The sequence below is a fragment of the Accipiter gentilis genome, chromosome Z, assembly GCF_929443795.1.
Source record: "Accipiter gentilis chromosome Z, bAccGen1.1, whole genome shotgun sequence".
Taxonomy (NCBI): Eukaryota; Metazoa; Chordata; class Aves; order Accipitriformes; family Accipitridae; genus Astur; species Astur gentilis.
In genome coordinates, this window is record NC_064919.1 from 17,620,418 (window position 1) to 17,635,643 (window position 15,226).

Consider the following 15,226-nt stretch of genomic DNA (forward strand, 5'->3'; position numbering starts at 1 on the left):
CTGCCTTCTTGCTTTTTCATTTACTACTTCTGTTTTCTTCAGATACTGCCTATCGATACTGACAGCACACATAAAGAAAAGTCCTCCAGAACTGGAAATTGCTCTCCAGAAGGTTCATGATCTTCGAGGTCGTGTATCAGGAACTCAAAAGTTTTCAGAACGGGTGGTTTGCAGGAGCTTTCATTGTTAGCATGGTTTACCCTGAAAATTATTTTAAGATGGCTGTTCACGGAGTCAGCCAGAAAACAGAAATGTACTTGAAACTAGCTGTGTCTTAGTGGAAAAGCAGCAGGTCAGCTAAGATACACTGCTATGCATGCCCTCAGGTCATCCTTTTATCTGGGTGTGTCAGTAGATAGCCCAGAATTGAAGCTGTTTTCTCTTTCCAGTCAGAACTCTGGTTCTCCTAGCATCGAACAGGGGTTCCCATTCTGGGTCCTGGTATTTCAAACTGGGAAACTTTGCTTTTTTTCTGTGCTGATACTTCTGACTTGTCACTGTTGCACACTTAACAAGTTACTGTGCTTGGGCTCGTCCTTGAAGTTGCCCAGGAAAGGCCAAGTAACCCCTCCTGCAAGACAGAATGAGCCATTAGTTTGATGATCCCTCTCTGGTGCCAGGGATGTGCTTGATAATGCATCCTGCCTTCAGAGCGGAGTTCCACTGCTGATGGTGTAACTGATTTTATGCTTCTTTATCTCATTACAGAAAGCATTACTCCAGATGTCAAAGCTGTGAGTGCAGAAGAAGCACTGAAGTACCTGCTTTTTCTTGTGGATGTCAATGAATTATATGATTATTCCTTGGGGACGTATGACTTTGATTTAGTCATCATGGTGGCAGAAAAGTCTCAAAAGGTCTTGGCTTATAGTTCCAGCCGAGGAACTATTTTTCTTCTTTCCCAAAGGTTCTTTGTAGTCTGCGGATCAGCCCACAAGTTTTGTTGGTCATAGCTCTCTATGCAGGCAGCATTCCAGTTGCGTGGATGTCCTGTGTGTGCTTGGGATGATGCTGGGAAGGTGGCATGCCTCTGCATCCCTTAATACTTGTTGAGCATAGCTTTGGAAACTTGCTTGTGCTCAAGGTGAAATAGAGTTCTTCTAGAGCAGCACAGAAAAGTAGCTCTAGGGAAGTGAGGGACTGTGGTCTGAAGTGTTATGACTGCATGCCTTATGTTCCTAATTCTGTACTCTTTTGATTCTTGCTTATTTGGTGGTGGCCACGATAATGGTATCTATCTTCCAGCAGGTTTAATTTGAAATCTCTAAATGGAAGTGCCCATCAGGATCTTCAGTTTCCTAATGTTACAGCAGAGCCTGCTGTCCATCAGTTAAAACACCCTATTCATGTTAACAAGTTTTATGACCTTTGGTGTGGGGAAAGTTGATCAGCTTTACAGCTGCAAACGTATACATGATAGTAGCTAATGGAAAACAATATTTGATGTGATACATCGCCTTGAATTTTAAATGTCTTCAGCCTTTAGATACTGCTGAAGTCTACATGGGAGCCTGGTAATTTGTGAATTATTCCTAGCAAAAGTATATACACAGAAGTGATTCTTTAAGATGGCTTACATTTATTTATTTTTTAAAAAGCCTTTTAGTGTATTATCATACAATTTCAAATATGGGGCTGTCTGCTCATGAAAATGGGGGCAAATAAGGATCTTACCAGATTAGCTCAACTGCAGTTTTTCTTACTCTTTGCAGGACCCAAAAGAATACTTGCCCTTCTTAAATACCCTCCGGAAAATGGAAACCAATTATCAGCGATATACAATAGACAGACACTTGAAGAGATACACAAAAGCTCTTGGGCATCTCAGCAAATGTGGTAGGTGTCCTGCACATGCAGCATCTCGAAGGAGAAATTCTGCAGTGGAACATTTCCATTTTGGAGAGGCTTTGAGGGGAAATAGCTGAAGAAAGAGAAGGATTGCACAAGGTCATCTTTGCTCCTGGTAGTGCATGGTTAAGTTCTGCTACATGTTTTTTGTAGTGTAGCTTGGTGCAGGGAGAAAGGGGTGATAATGTTCACTACTCTGTGATCATAAAGCATAAGTCTTGTTTTGTGTCTGTCGTAGGTGACTTGTCCCCAGTTAATATTCCTGCAAAGTGGAGCAAACCTCAAGGAAGTGAACACCTTGATTTTCAGTAGTAGAATAGGTGCTTTTGTGCTCTTCTACACAAGCACCTGGAGTTGCTTCTAAATGCAGTGAAGCCAGACTGGCTGGGAGCCATGAGAGCCATGTACTTTCTCTTCTATTGCTATGAAATATAAACTATTTCTGCAGGTCCTGAACACTTCCCTGAATTTCTGAACTTGGTGAAGGATCAGAGTCAGTATTGTGATGCCTTGAAGCTGTACCCCTCTAGCACTCGGGAGTACAAGGTGTGTAAACATGTGACACCGCAGTATGCAAGCTTTTTATTCTCTCACAGGTGTGTTTGCACATCCTCAACACCTTGAGTGAGGGCAGGAATGAGACAGCAGCTGCTTATGTTCAAGTTGTGCAGGTAATTTTATAAGTGGACTGCTACTGATAGTGTTGATTTCTTATTTCTCTTCTGTCACTTTCTTGCAGGATATCAGCAATGCGTATGGGGAGTACTTGATTCAGAAGCAGCTATATGAACAGGCTGCCTTGGTATTTGCTCGTGCTGGCATCTTTGAGAAAGCACTTGATGCTTTCCAGAACAGCGGCAGCTGGCAGCAAGCTCTGTGCATGGCATCACAGCTTGGTTACACAAAGGATAAGCTGTCCAGCCTGGCACACGGCATGGCAGGTAGGCCTTGAGGAGATGGAAGTGTGCAGAGCAAAACTGGCTGCTGTTATTTTTGGTTCATTTTGTTTTTTCCTAAAATTTAATTAAAACCTCAGTCTTTAGCAGCATTTTTCTTAAAGGGAGAACAAAGATCCCATGTTTCCCAAGTGTTTGTGTGATTGCACATAACCTTTGTTTCTCAAAGGAACAAAAAGATGTTAGAGCTGAGCTGGTAGGCACCCAGGAGTTCCCAAGCTAGCTGTGGTCTTGGCTGCCCCATGCTGACTGCTTCTTGCACATTTTCCTTGCAACTGGTTGCTGATCTGCTATGCCAAATTGCCTCCTTGGTTAACCTCAGGCAATGGAGATTCTTTGAAGAGTCTGAGATGGCTGAGGCCTCTAGACATCATTGACATAAGTACTGTGCCTAGTCACAGACCTTAAAGGCTATTGGGTAATTCAGAGCTGCATCTTCATGTTTTCTTCTTAAAGCCTGCTAGCAGCTAGGTACAGCGGGTACATGTAAAGATACGTGCCGTCCTACTGCAGGAGAAGAAGGTAGCTGGTCTCAGAATTTGTGCTCACTAGGACTTATCAGACTGCATGTGTCGTGGACCTGGCATATATTTCAGCAAGAGAAATGGAGCATCATCCTGACTTCTGCCTTACTCAGAGGCAGAGTTTATGAACGGCGCGCTTACACAATGGCAATATGGCTCCTGGGAGTGTGGTCTTCCAGAGCAGTATTTTCTTTTTCTGTCACATAATGTAATTTGGATCCTTCATGTCTTGCTTTTAATGCTTTTTCTGGTGCCCCTCTTAAATCACAACTGTAGTTCAGCGAAATGAGCAGACAGAAGCTGCCTTGGATGAGAGTGCTTTGCTTGGGTAATTTTTTTTTTATTTTTTTTTTCTGGTGTTGTATATCACTTGTGCTCTCACATTGCATCCTAGCATATTAGCCAGTGCCAAAGTTAGTTTTGACTTTTGGGGAACTAGAAGCACAGAATCCCACAAGCTTGATGGTTGCTGTCCATACCACAGAGAGCAGGCAGCAAAGTGCTCCCTGCAGATCACAAGGCTGTGATACACTGAAGCTCTTGAGAGATTTCCTTTTAACATCCTGGCCCCCTCCACTTAAGAGACTCTTCACTATTTCTGTCTCAGTCTGGGGAGAAAATGTTCTCCAGCTGACTTTGAGGGACATGCACCAGCAATTTCACAAGCAACTGGCTGATGATGTTGCAAGTTAATCAATTCTTGGCATCAGGCAGCTCTTCTTTTTACCAGGCACATTGAGTAAGTGTGTGAGCAGGTAGAAAGCATCTCAGTGAGCGGAGTTTTCCTCTACTTTGTAGTTTTCTGGTGCAAAATCCGCCTGCTTCTGAAAAGCTAAACTCCACTTTTTCTTGTAGGAAAACTAGTTGAACAGAGAAAGTATGCAGAGGCAGCCATACTCCTGGAGCAGTACACTCAGGTAATGTAATCACCACCCTGTCTGTGCCCCAGTAGTAACCCCTGTCAGAGAAATACGCCATCCATGTTTTCTCTGTTCTCCTGGGCCACGTGTGACTCCATGCATGCTGGCAGCAATACAGTCTGCATGGGGAGGGCAGAGCAGGTCCAGGTGATGCTTTGAGCAGCGTGGGGATGAATACTGTGTCCCTGAGTTTTTCCACTCATGAAGCTGTCTCTGTTTTGGTATGAAAAGCTTTTGTCTCAGAGAGCTGAAGCCTGAGGACCGGAGTAAGGAAGACAGAGTTCCAGAGGGATTTCCCCTCAGCATGGGAGAAATAGCATAATTTGGTTTGGGGTTTTTTTATGTCAGCACTTCAAAGTACCTGGCACAGTGGTGTTTTCCTGTCCTGACTGTGATACTGCTGTGGAGAAATGTGCATCTGAACAGGTGCTACCTGAATGTGTATTACTAGCATCAGTAGCAGTACATGATTGCTCTTTCCTTCTAGGACTATGAAGAGGCTGTTGTTCTGCTCTTAGAAGGGGCTCTCTGGGAAGAGGCTTTAAGACTGGTAGGACATTTCAGAGCACAAGAACCAGAGTGGAAATATTTCTTTAGAGTGCAAGAACAGAGGGATGGGATCTGGGTTAGATCCTTAAATAATACCTTGTTTCCTTTCCCTGCTCCAGATTCACAAGTATGGTAGACTGGATATCTTGGAGACCAATTTCAAACCTGCTATTCTGGAAGGTGAATCTGTGCAAGAACCTGAGACTTCTCTGTGCTGTAGAGGCTGAAGGAGGTCTTTACTGGGTCTGTGGGAAGTCACAGCACTCCAGTACTAGAAGCTGTTTGAAAGGATGCTTTGATTGTGCGTAACTGATGCTGCCCAGTTAGCTGCATTTGGCTCTACTCAATGCAGCTTGAAGCCCTGCAGTATCATGGGCTCTTTTTAGCTTAGTCAAGCTTCTTTTGAGCTTTTCCAGACCTCACAGTCACAAACTGCAAAGGGGTCTGTGTCTGCCTGTCCATGAACAAGCAGGACAGTCCCTGTTCAGAGCACATGTGGCAGCAGAGCTGTGGACTAAGAAAATGGCTAACCATCCTGTAAGCTTTTATGAGTAGTTTTTGAAAAATTTGATTTGATGGCTGTATTCTCCCTTCCATCCAGGAAGGATGGTTGGTTACTATTGGTTGGTTTTCCTTTTCGTACTATGGGCAGTAGGCTTTATGAGTTGAGGGATTATTTTTTTTTCTTTAATTCAATCCTAATTAATGTAAAGGGATTTGGCCACAGAGCTTTCCACTCTTCCTGTGTCAGAAACAGACTCTTGTTCTAGAAAATGCTTGTCTGGCAGGTTAATTCACTCTGCATCCAGGTGCATCTTGTTCAGTGGGCTCCTGTATTACAAGCTTTGAATTTCCTTCCACTTGAGTCCTTTTGTGTGCTTTGCACCTGACTTCTGAGCTTGTTGAAGGACTGTGCTCCTTCAAACTTCTTGTGTAAAAAAAAAAATATGCTTTTCTGGTTCTTTTGCACAAATGTTTGTGTTCTGATTTTCTTATTGAGCAGCTCAGAAGAGTCAGCTGATCTTCCTAGATTCTCAGAAAACGGCATTTCTTCACCATAAGAGTCGCTTGCAAGTGGTCCGAGAGCTGAAGAAGAAGGCTTGTGAGAGCCTGCAGGGTTGGTATTGAAATACTTATGACTTTCTTCTGCATAAGTAACCGTGATCATCTTTTGCTTTGTGCTTTCCATTCGCCCTGGTGGAGCTGTGCTCTTTTCTAGCTCCAGTGGTATCTACAACAGTAGAACAGCATTCTTCTCACCCCCTCCTCACCATACTTGGGCTATGATTGTTTGACCTTGCTCATTCTATAAAGACAGCTTTATTTTCAGTGCTGTCTGTGTCACAGCTTTCATGGGATCCAAACGCACCTGCCAGCTCTTCAAAATGACATAGTATTGTCTCCACAGTGCCGGCTTGGCTGGGTCAGACAGTGTTCAGTATGTCCTTTGTTCTGAGTACCTACTAGGCATATTCACCTGCCAGTTCATACAGGCTCAGGGAAGTTTTCTGAAAGCAGAATGCTTTGTCCTTTGTCCAGATTTGCTACACTGTGATTGTCATCCCTCTGATTGTGCTGCTTAATATCACAATCCCCACCAGGGCAGAGGAGCAGTGTTCTTCTCACAGTTGCTGTTTCTTCTCATGTGCTGGCTTAGTGGGGTTGAGAGCTGTAAGGCTCTGAAACACTAACAGGTAGAATGAATCTGCCCAAGCTGCTTCTCCAACAAGCTACATAGATTACTCTGAGAGAAAGCTTGGAATAACTGTGACCTTCTTCCATACTGTGACAGTTGTTAACATGTTTTGCAGATTACGAAATGCAAAATTGCCCAGAATTGGATCTTTTCTCTGAAACCAGCAGTGTTGTGACAGCCAGCGACATGAACAGCAAATATTCACACAGCAGTTCAAGAATATCAGCGTAGGTATCTGCCTCCAAATTAGGTAGTGGCTGCCCTGGCATCAGCGTTTAGGAGGGCAGCTTGCTCATGCTTGGCATGCTCCTCCTCGCAGCTGTGCATGCCTTGAATCTGCTTTAATTACAGGCATTTCATGGTTGTTTTAACTCTTATTGGGAGGGAGAGAGCAGAAAATGCCAGAAGCTACTAGTGCAACAGGAACTGAGTGCCCAGCAGAGGAGCTGTGAACACAAACTCTGGGCAGGAGCTGGCTTTGTGGGTATCAGGTGTGTTGCCAGAATAGCTGGCTATAGGAGGCTTGACACAGAATATGGGCAGAGCCTCTCAAACATTAACAGCTTGTGTGCGTGGCTAGTTCTCTTTGTCCTAGGTTCTGCAATTGATGGGTGGGGATTGCTACTAAATCTCATACTGGTGTCTTCCCACAGCAGGCATCTGTGCTGCTTTTGAGTGCTCTTAAGAATGTGAGCTGCAGTGTGGGGTGGTGTGTGTTAGAGGCCAGTGTAGTCTGCGGGACTGCTTCTAAATTCCCTAGCTGAAATGTGGAAAAATACCATTGTTGGGAAAAGTGTGGACTTTTTAGGGCACTTTCTGTGGCCCAGATGAAAAGAAGAAGATAATGCAACCTTAGTATTCAGCATACCTGTGTCAGAGTGTGCTGATCATTTTGTGATGTTACGCAACTAGTACTGGCCTATGATTAGAGGTTGTTTTCCTGTCGTAACGGGCAGGAGCTGAGCTGTATTAGTGCATAGTTTTGGAAATGGCAGAAATGAAAATGTGCACAGGCAAGCACAGACACTGGTACCAGATTGTTTCAAGTGGAGCTCAGGTTTGTCTAATGGTGACTACTGCCAAACAATTTACCCTACTTTGTGCTTAGAACAATGCTTCAACCTTGCAGGAACACAGACCACTCCTTTTTGTAGTAGAGAAACAGCCCAACTACTGACTTGTGTTTCAGACCACAAAGGGTGTTGGTTGAGTAGCATTGAAAACATTGACACAGAGATACATAAGCCTATATGCAGTCCCCTCACTGGAGAGAGTAAGGACTTGTGTACAAGTTTCATGCACACTGTTGATGTTCCTTCAGACTTACCCTGTTATAACTAATTCTGTTGTGCACACTATAATTAAGCATCCTCCTTTTCAGGCGATCCTCAAAGAACCGGCGCAAGGCTGAGCGCAAGAGATACAGCTTGAAGGAGGGGAGTCCTTTTGAAGATATGGCCCTTCTGGAAGTCCTGGGAGAAAATGTTCGCGCTGTTGAGACCGTGAAGGGTAGGACACTTGATCTTAATCCGCTCCGCAGCTTGTGAGGACAGCTGAGGCAGTGTGCCCCCTCTTGTTCTTAATGGATATGTATGCTGGGGAGGGAAGCTGCCTGGTCCATAAGACCATCTCTATTGGACCTTGATTTAGTTCATCTGGCTCTGTGCCTGGAAGAACACGTAATAGTGTGAGCTCTCCACATCCGAAGTTTGTCAGCAGAGAAGTGAGGCCTTGTCAAGTGATGTGACAGATTTGTCCCACATCTGTATTCAGGCACTGTAGGTGCTGGGTAGAGACAGAACAAGTTCTGATTTGGTGCTCCGCTTCCTGTGCTCTGATACCAGAGAAATACAGCTGTTTATTTACCATATCTGTGTTAATTGCTATTAGTTGTGCTTCTGTTCCCTCCTGCAGGAGACATACACATCCTTCTGAAGCAGCTTGTACTGTTTGGTTATGATGAGCAAGCTGGGGCACTACAGCAAGTCCTGGAAGAGGTTTTGCAGTTGATGGAGACCTCGATCCCAGAAGTCTGGACTCTAGACCTGCAGCAGAGTTCTGTCAACCCGGTCTGTGCTCACCCACAATACCCATCATGACTGCTATACAATACCAAGTATTTAGCAGTATTTTCCATTCTCCAGCAAAGAGTGTGGAATCCTGCCTGGCTTTCCAGATCTGCTTTTTTTCTGTAGAGGTCAGATAGATACTCTGTGCAGTACCTGCCAAGTCAGTACACTCTAGGTGTGTACAACAGGTATAGCCTGCTGTGTCCCTTGTACTGAATGTCACATTGGACATGATGAGGTCTCATAAGGCTTGTGTTACCTTGTCCTAGTGGTGACTTCTTTTCCCAAGCTCTATCTTCAGCAATTTGTAGAACATAGGAACACTGTTTTCTTTTTTAGGCATGATGGTTTAAGTGTTAGCATAGCTTTTATGTACTGGAGTAGTTAGAGGTTGTCTGACCTATGGTGTGAAGTAAAAAGCTACCAGACTGGTCTGTTTAGTCTGAACCAGTATATCATAAGCAGTATACTGCAAAAAGAAGGGTTATGTCAGGCTTCTAAACTTCAGCTTAATGCAGAATAAGGAAATCACAAGGGCTGCAGTTAGTTCCTTTCCAAAGTAAAAGTCTTTATTTCTAATAAGCAGTTTCTGAGCATTTATGGTGAACACAAGATATTCCCCAGTATCTTCTCCCTAACTACTAGTTAGCAAGACTCATAAGGACAGATTAAAACTGTTATATGTGACAGGGAGCTGAGAGTCTCAAATGAACTTTAAATATTGCTGGCACTGCAATGAAAGAAGTCATGCCAAGTAATGACACTTACAGTGGTGTGAAGAAATAGGTGCTGGGGTAAGGGTTCTGTGTCCTGAGAAGCTGTGCGAAAGCAGTTGTCTCTTTCTGCCTCCGTGTTAACTTTTCTGAGACATTACTGGGCTTTGATTGCATATTCTGGGTCACTTTGGACTGTGAGTCTCCTGTAGGCAGCTGCTTCTGCTTTTGGAGACTAACAGCAGAGTTTGTAGGTGTCCCTGCTCTTAGCCTTGCTTTGTGTGCAGGCTGGAACATAGGTATTGCTTTTTCATACAGGTCCTGGGACCCAATTCAACTGCAAACAGCATTATGGCTGCCTATCAGCAGAAGAGGATGATGACTCCTGTCGTACAAGGTTAGTTGAGGCTCTGAGTGAGATGTGGGTGTGAAATGTCAGTGAGGTCAGTGGGCTTTGAGGCTCTGCAATCATTGCTACCTGTCAACAGATGTAACATTTATTCAGTTGTAGGAGCTTATTGCTTTTCTTTATGGTGTACCCTCCCACTTTGTGGCAAGTCAGCAGCCTTCTTAATAAGGTTTTATTTGCTCTGAAATCCTGTGCTAAAACCACCATCTGAATTGTACTCCTGGCTTCCTGTGTTTGTAGCATCTGTATGTTGTGAGGGAATTGGAAGTCTGATTTCTTAGGGAATGTGTTAGATGATTCTGCTTGTAACTTACCTGCTGAATTTTTCTATCTGGCTTTGGCAGCCAGGCCAGGCTACAGTCTGTCATGGTGCTTTGCCATCCTGAAGTCCTCGCAGCTAATAGAAACTTAGGGCTGAGAGACCTAGCAAGGGCTGGTCCCATCTCCCCTCTGTCTTCCCTCTTCCCCACTAGTCCACCAGCCTCTTCCCCTACTAGTCCTGGCACTGCCTGGAGAAATCCTCTTATAAACCTCTAGATGCAGCCTGCCTCTTGCCATTTGCCAGGGCTGGCACCAAAGAAAACCTTATGCCTCTTATTCACACTTATCAGAGCCAGCTAGCTGTTGTGTGTGATGTCCCAGTTATTGGTGAACGAACGGAGTTCTGCTTTATGCCATTGATTGTTGCCTCCTCGTTCTGAACATTTAATGGAGAGGAGACTTGATTTGTCCCAGAGATGTATTTCTGTAAGCAGTTCTGCTGGGGGCACTCTTATATCCAGGCTGGGGGTCAGTCACTAAAGGGAAGTGTTACATGTTAGAGACTTCATAGTGTCCTTTGAGGTAAAGAAAAGTAAACTTAGTTGACAGCTCCTGAGGAAACCATACTGTTACGCTCTATTCTGACACTTGTTCTATTTGCCTTTCAGATCCAGAATTACTTATTCCACCAAAACTCAGTAAAAATCTACAGTGGAAATTGCATCTTCTCCAGTAACTAAAAGCTGGAATCCCAGGGGACTCTGAACTGTAACTTTTCATATAATTTCATTACATCTTGACGGAAACCATTGTTGTCCTGGCATTTCTAATACACTGTTCTTAGGGCTATGCAAGTGAAGGGTCCCTCCACCTGATAGAACTGTGACGTGTATGGCATCACACAAATGGGGACAGCCACTCATGTCCCACTGCAGAGGTGGTTTGTGAGGTTGGGGAGTAACAGGGTGTCCAGCTCTGAACGCTGCTGGCTGAATCCAGCATCTCCCACCACTGTTCCCCCCCTTCTGGATGAAGCAACCCCACCAGAGTTGGATGGGCTGTTTTCTCTGCCTTTGCTCCCTCCTGCCATGCTGACAGGTGACATTTTAAGCAATTCAGCCTGGTTTAGAGATCTCACCAGTAAGTATGTACCAATAGCAAATTGTTGTAGTTGCTAAACAGATGAGTTGTGTTTTCTCTGTTGAAGCTGCATGCTGGTAATACCTAACACCAGATTTTCATCAGAATCGCTTTGTTAGGTCGGAGTGAACCCTGCAGTACCAGCAGCTGTTACTGTCCTGAAAGTGTGCCTCTTTGCACCAGGGAGATCTTGGGTAGAGGAAAACATGAATAAAAGCAAGCGGGGGAGGGGTGGGGGATGTCAGTGTCACAGACTGCTGGGTAATACTACCCTAATTATCTGAGTTTAAAGAAGATAAGCTAATGCTGTTCCACAGCACTGACAGATCAGCAGCTCTACCCTGATTATGCTATTCGCTATTGCAGAACTGTTTCAGCTGGAAACTGATCTAACCTCATACCTGAGAATTAGGTTTTACTCCAGCATACTTCTGTGATCTGTCTCAAGAAGTAACAGCAGCAGTCCTGGGAGCAGAGGAAGGGGACAAGACTGGAAATCCTTTCAGGTGTAGCAGCCCCTCTTTCCCTTAGTTAATTTTGGCCTGGCAGCTGCTCTGTTCAATGCAAGCCTTTTCAGTTAGGTGCTGTGGAAAAATGCCAAGACAAACAAGGTGCTTCCTGGCTGTTGGAGATACCTAATGACACAGCAATGGGCTGTGATCTTACTGCACAGCATTACTATGTGTCTGGTGCTGCAGATCATTGTTTTTGTGATGCAAGAACTCCATCATATTCGGATAGCCATATGGGCTTGTGCTCTATGTGCTATGGTGGCATGGGGTTGTTGGAGTAGAGGGGTAAAACAATCCTTTGTCAGTGTTGCATGAAGCATTGAGGTGGTCTTACTTCCAGCTGTTCCAAGTTACGTGGCCTGTTCTGGGTGGTGTGGCGGTGGCTTCAGCCTGTTGTCAAGTACTGTGACTAGGCTGGAAAGAGATTCTCCAAGAGTAAAGGCTTGAGATGGCAAACCACATGAAAGGCTGCACAGGGTAGGAGTGTTTTACTGGATCTGGGTCTTCAAAATGGTAGAAGAACATAGTCCAAGATGAAATACAGAAGCCATCTTTCAGATCTGGAGAAAGGAGTGATGAAGACTGCAGTCCTTTGCAGGGTATGGAAGGCTCTGGCCCTGCAGTTGAAATGCAACACCCAACACCACTAATTCCTGACATTCCTAAATCCGATGCCAGGAAACGCTGATGTCTTGCGCAGCCTAATATATTGTCTAGAAAGAGAACCCTCTTTAAAGAACCCAAGAAAAGGTAAAACTACTGCTGGCTTACTGAGGATTCGTGCTTGTGCCTAAACACAGCAGTTCCTTTAATGTATGTATATTGGGTTTTCTGCTTTCCCATCATCGTGATGGTCAAAACTGAAGACCCTGTGGTTTTAGACATGTTTTCCTGTTCTGCCATGAAGGCAAAATTACTTTAAATCTGCCATCCAGGTGGAAGACCAGTCTTCTAAATCATTCATCTGGTAATTCATCACTGAAGTCCATTGTCTACCCCTACCCCACTACCTCCTGAATGAATTTTGACTAAGGAGCAGTAGAGCTGGAAGAAGCACTTAGTGTCTGTGAGCCTCCAGGGGGGATGTCCTGCTTTCCCTTGATTTCTGCTAGGATGCTCTTTTGGTCATTTTGAAATATATTCTGCCTTACCTGCTGTCTTTACAGCCATACTGAATTTGCTCTTCTGAGTTCTGTGGATGCTCTTACAAATGGATGTAGTTACCAGGAATTGAAGTAAGCCATTAATGCAGAAATACAGAGTTAGCTTAAGAAATGTCCGAATTTCTAAGCAAATGTGGTGGTATGGAAGCCTGATCCTCTCGTTAGAGTAGAAGTTTGTCACCTCTCTGCTGTCTAGCTTCATTAAATACAAAAGGAAAAAACCTGTTTCAGGCACACAGTATCACAAAAATAATACAGTTGTGGCAGAAATCTCTTAATTATACAAAGGGATGGAAGGGAGGTGCTCTTGAATTGATTCAGGTACCCTTTGTTAACACCAGTCTTTCTAAGGCACCCAGTGCCTTCCTCAGAAGCACTTCTTAAAAATGCAGGAAGGACCATGTTCTTCATATTCACTCCTGTAAACCCAGAGATCCTGGAAAGAGTGGAGTGAGGCCAGAATAGACCCACCAATCCAGACAGAAGACTTTCTCTGAGGGGACGCAGCTGTGGTGAGGTTGTCATTGGGGCACAGCCTGGCCAGTTCCATCTGGAAGCGGTCAGCAAAGCCCTCTATCATAGTGCTGCCCCCACACAGCAGGATATTCCCCGTAATTTTTTTGTTGACAGCAGCATCACACTTCTTGAGACAGGCGAGCGTCAGCTGCAAAAGCCCTGGCTGCTGTGAGCCAAGTAAGGCTGGTTTGAAGAGTGCTTCAGCACAAAGGAATCTCTCCTTGCCTACAGTGACAAGGTGTCCATCCGGGAGCTCGTAATCCATTTGTTGTTTCTGAACAAGCAAACTCAAGTCCTTTGTGAGGTCCATAGAAGTGTAACAACACTTCTCCTTGAGATCCTGTACAACGTTTAGCTGGTGTTCTGTGAATGCATTTCCAGACTCATTTAGTAACTGCATGAGATAATGTGTGATGTCCAAGCCAGCGTAATCTACTCTCCCAGTGATGCTACGTATAACATAACCTTCATAGATGGGAACCACATGTGAAGCACCATGGCCACTTTCCACCACGAGGGCTGAGGTTTTTCCATAAGAGTACATGGCTAAACGGGACTGGTATGCAATGTGGATGGCAGGCATGTGAAATCCTTCAAACATCATCTCAGCATATCTCTCCTTGTCAGTGGTAGAACACAGGGGAGGCACTGACACCAGAACAGCATGGTCCTCTGGCTGAATCTTCATCTCTGTCTCATAAACACACTCCAATGTATCTTGGACACAGTTCCAGTCCACCACTATGCCATGTCTTACGGGGTTGATGGGTGTTAAGGTTATGTTGCTATTCTGAAGCTTTCTTCCAAGAGAGGTTTCTTTTTGAAAGCTCCCAGTCTCCTGCATGGGCTTACCAACTGTGGATGAAACAATGTAGGAAGGCCATGGGTCCCCTGCAAAGCCACACTTGAAGTAGCCTGTGCCAATGTCTATGACTACTGCTTTAGTTTCCTTCATTGCCTCGAGCCTACCCTGGGTTGTGGGTAATGTGGCTGTCTCTTAGAGGCTTCAAAGGGCTTGCATCTGCTGCTGCTGTTCCTGTAGACCTTTCCTGTACAGCTGTGACTGCATACAGTGAGTGCTGCACTTGCTTCTTGGTAGCATTGCCCTGCAACCACCCCACCTTGGGTCAGCACAAGCAGCAGATGCATGCCTGGAGCCCTGGTGGCAGTGATTCTACTGATGCCGCTGACTTATGACATCACACATAGGTTTGCCCCTCAGAAACAGGTGCTCCACCTGCAAGCATGTGACAATTGTGACTTAAGACAGCTGCACACCCTTTCTGTATAGATGGATGCAGGTGTTTGTGCTTCACTTTGGTCTGCTCTGAGAGGTACTAAAAAAGGACACTTACCCAGATGTGATGGTCCATGGGGCACAAACAATGTGTTTAAGTGTGAAGTAGTGTGGCTTTCCTTTCTGGCCTGCATCTGCCATGTGAGGAAGACCACGGTTCTCCAGCATTAGCAACTTTTCTTGGTCCAGTGTAGTTCCTGTTGCTAAGCATTAGCACTACATCACCTCTGGGGCCAAGTGAAGCCCTGGTCTGACTGTGTCAAGAGTGAATTCCTAGACTGGCTGTGCTTTTGTGATTGTTTCTCTTTTTTTTTTTAAGTTTTGCTTTCTAAATTAAAGCATAATATTACTAATGTCAGCAAAAACCTAGTGTGACTGCTGTTTGAAATTAGGCCACAGCCAACCCCTCACCCTTACTGTCCCCCATTCCACCACAGGAACATCTCTGTTCTTTTCCAGCAAGAGGTCACTGTTTGCCCCATCAGAGCGTGTGTAATAACATGCTGCTGCATGGGGGCACAGAAGAAGAGTTCATCCTGTCCCCACAGAGTATGTTATCAGGAGTTATGAACAGTATTTCAGAACAAAAGCTCTGTGTGCTCTTTTACTGAAAGCCATTTCACCCAGAGGGCATCTTAACAAGTCAAAGCCGG

General features: G+C 44.8%; 2 protein-coding genes across 3 annotated transcripts in view; one reads left to right on the plus strand and one right to left on the minus strand.

Annotated features, from left to right (window-relative positions):
- Positions 1–10,751, plus strand: part of ELP1 (elongator acetyltransferase complex subunit 1) — a 31,644-nt gene extending 20,893 nt beyond the window's left edge. The window contains exons 23-36 of one of the 2 annotated variants that reach the window (XM_049796423.1): positions 43–128; positions 709–857; positions 1,713–1,836; positions 2,297–2,394; positions 2,588–2,789; positions 4,184–4,245; positions 4,736–4,798; positions 4,917–4,977; positions 5,801–5,914; positions 6,609–6,720; positions 7,875–8,002; positions 8,408–8,562; positions 9,594–9,672; positions 10,614–10,751. In XM_049796423.1, coding sequence (XP_049652380.1) covers positions 43–128; positions 709–857; positions 1,713–1,836; positions 2,297–2,394; positions 2,588–2,789; positions 4,184–4,245; positions 4,736–4,798; positions 4,917–4,977; positions 5,801–5,914; positions 6,609–6,720; positions 7,875–8,002; positions 8,408–8,562; positions 9,594–9,672; positions 10,614–10,681 — 1,501 coding nt within the window. In that variant the 3' untranslated portion in view covers positions 10,682–10,751. The remainder of the gene's footprint in view (positions 1–42; positions 129–708; positions 858–1,712; positions 1,837–2,296; positions 2,395–2,587; positions 2,790–4,183; positions 4,246–4,735; positions 4,799–4,916; positions 4,978–5,800; positions 5,915–6,608; positions 6,721–7,874; positions 8,003–8,407; positions 8,563–9,593; positions 9,673–10,613) is intronic. The other variant, XM_049796424.1, reaches the window with a different exon arrangement.
- Positions 10,752–12,827: 2,076 nt separating this feature from the next.
- ACTL7B (actin like 7B) lies at positions 12,828–14,804 on the minus strand. The gene has a single exon (XM_049796427.1). The coding sequence runs from the start codon at positions 14,229–14,231 to the stop codon at positions 13,128–13,130; it is 1,104 nt and encodes a 367-aa protein (XP_049652384.1). The 5' UTR covers positions 14,232–14,804; the 3' UTR covers positions 12,828–13,127.
- Between the last annotated feature and the right edge of the window lie 422 nt (positions 14,805–15,226).

What these genes read in the sequence shown, in the direction of transcription:
- ACTL7B (XM_049796427.1), bottom strand. Translation starts at nt 14,231, where the DNA reads ATGAAGGAAACTAAAGCAGTAGTCATAGACATTGGCACAGGCTACTTC.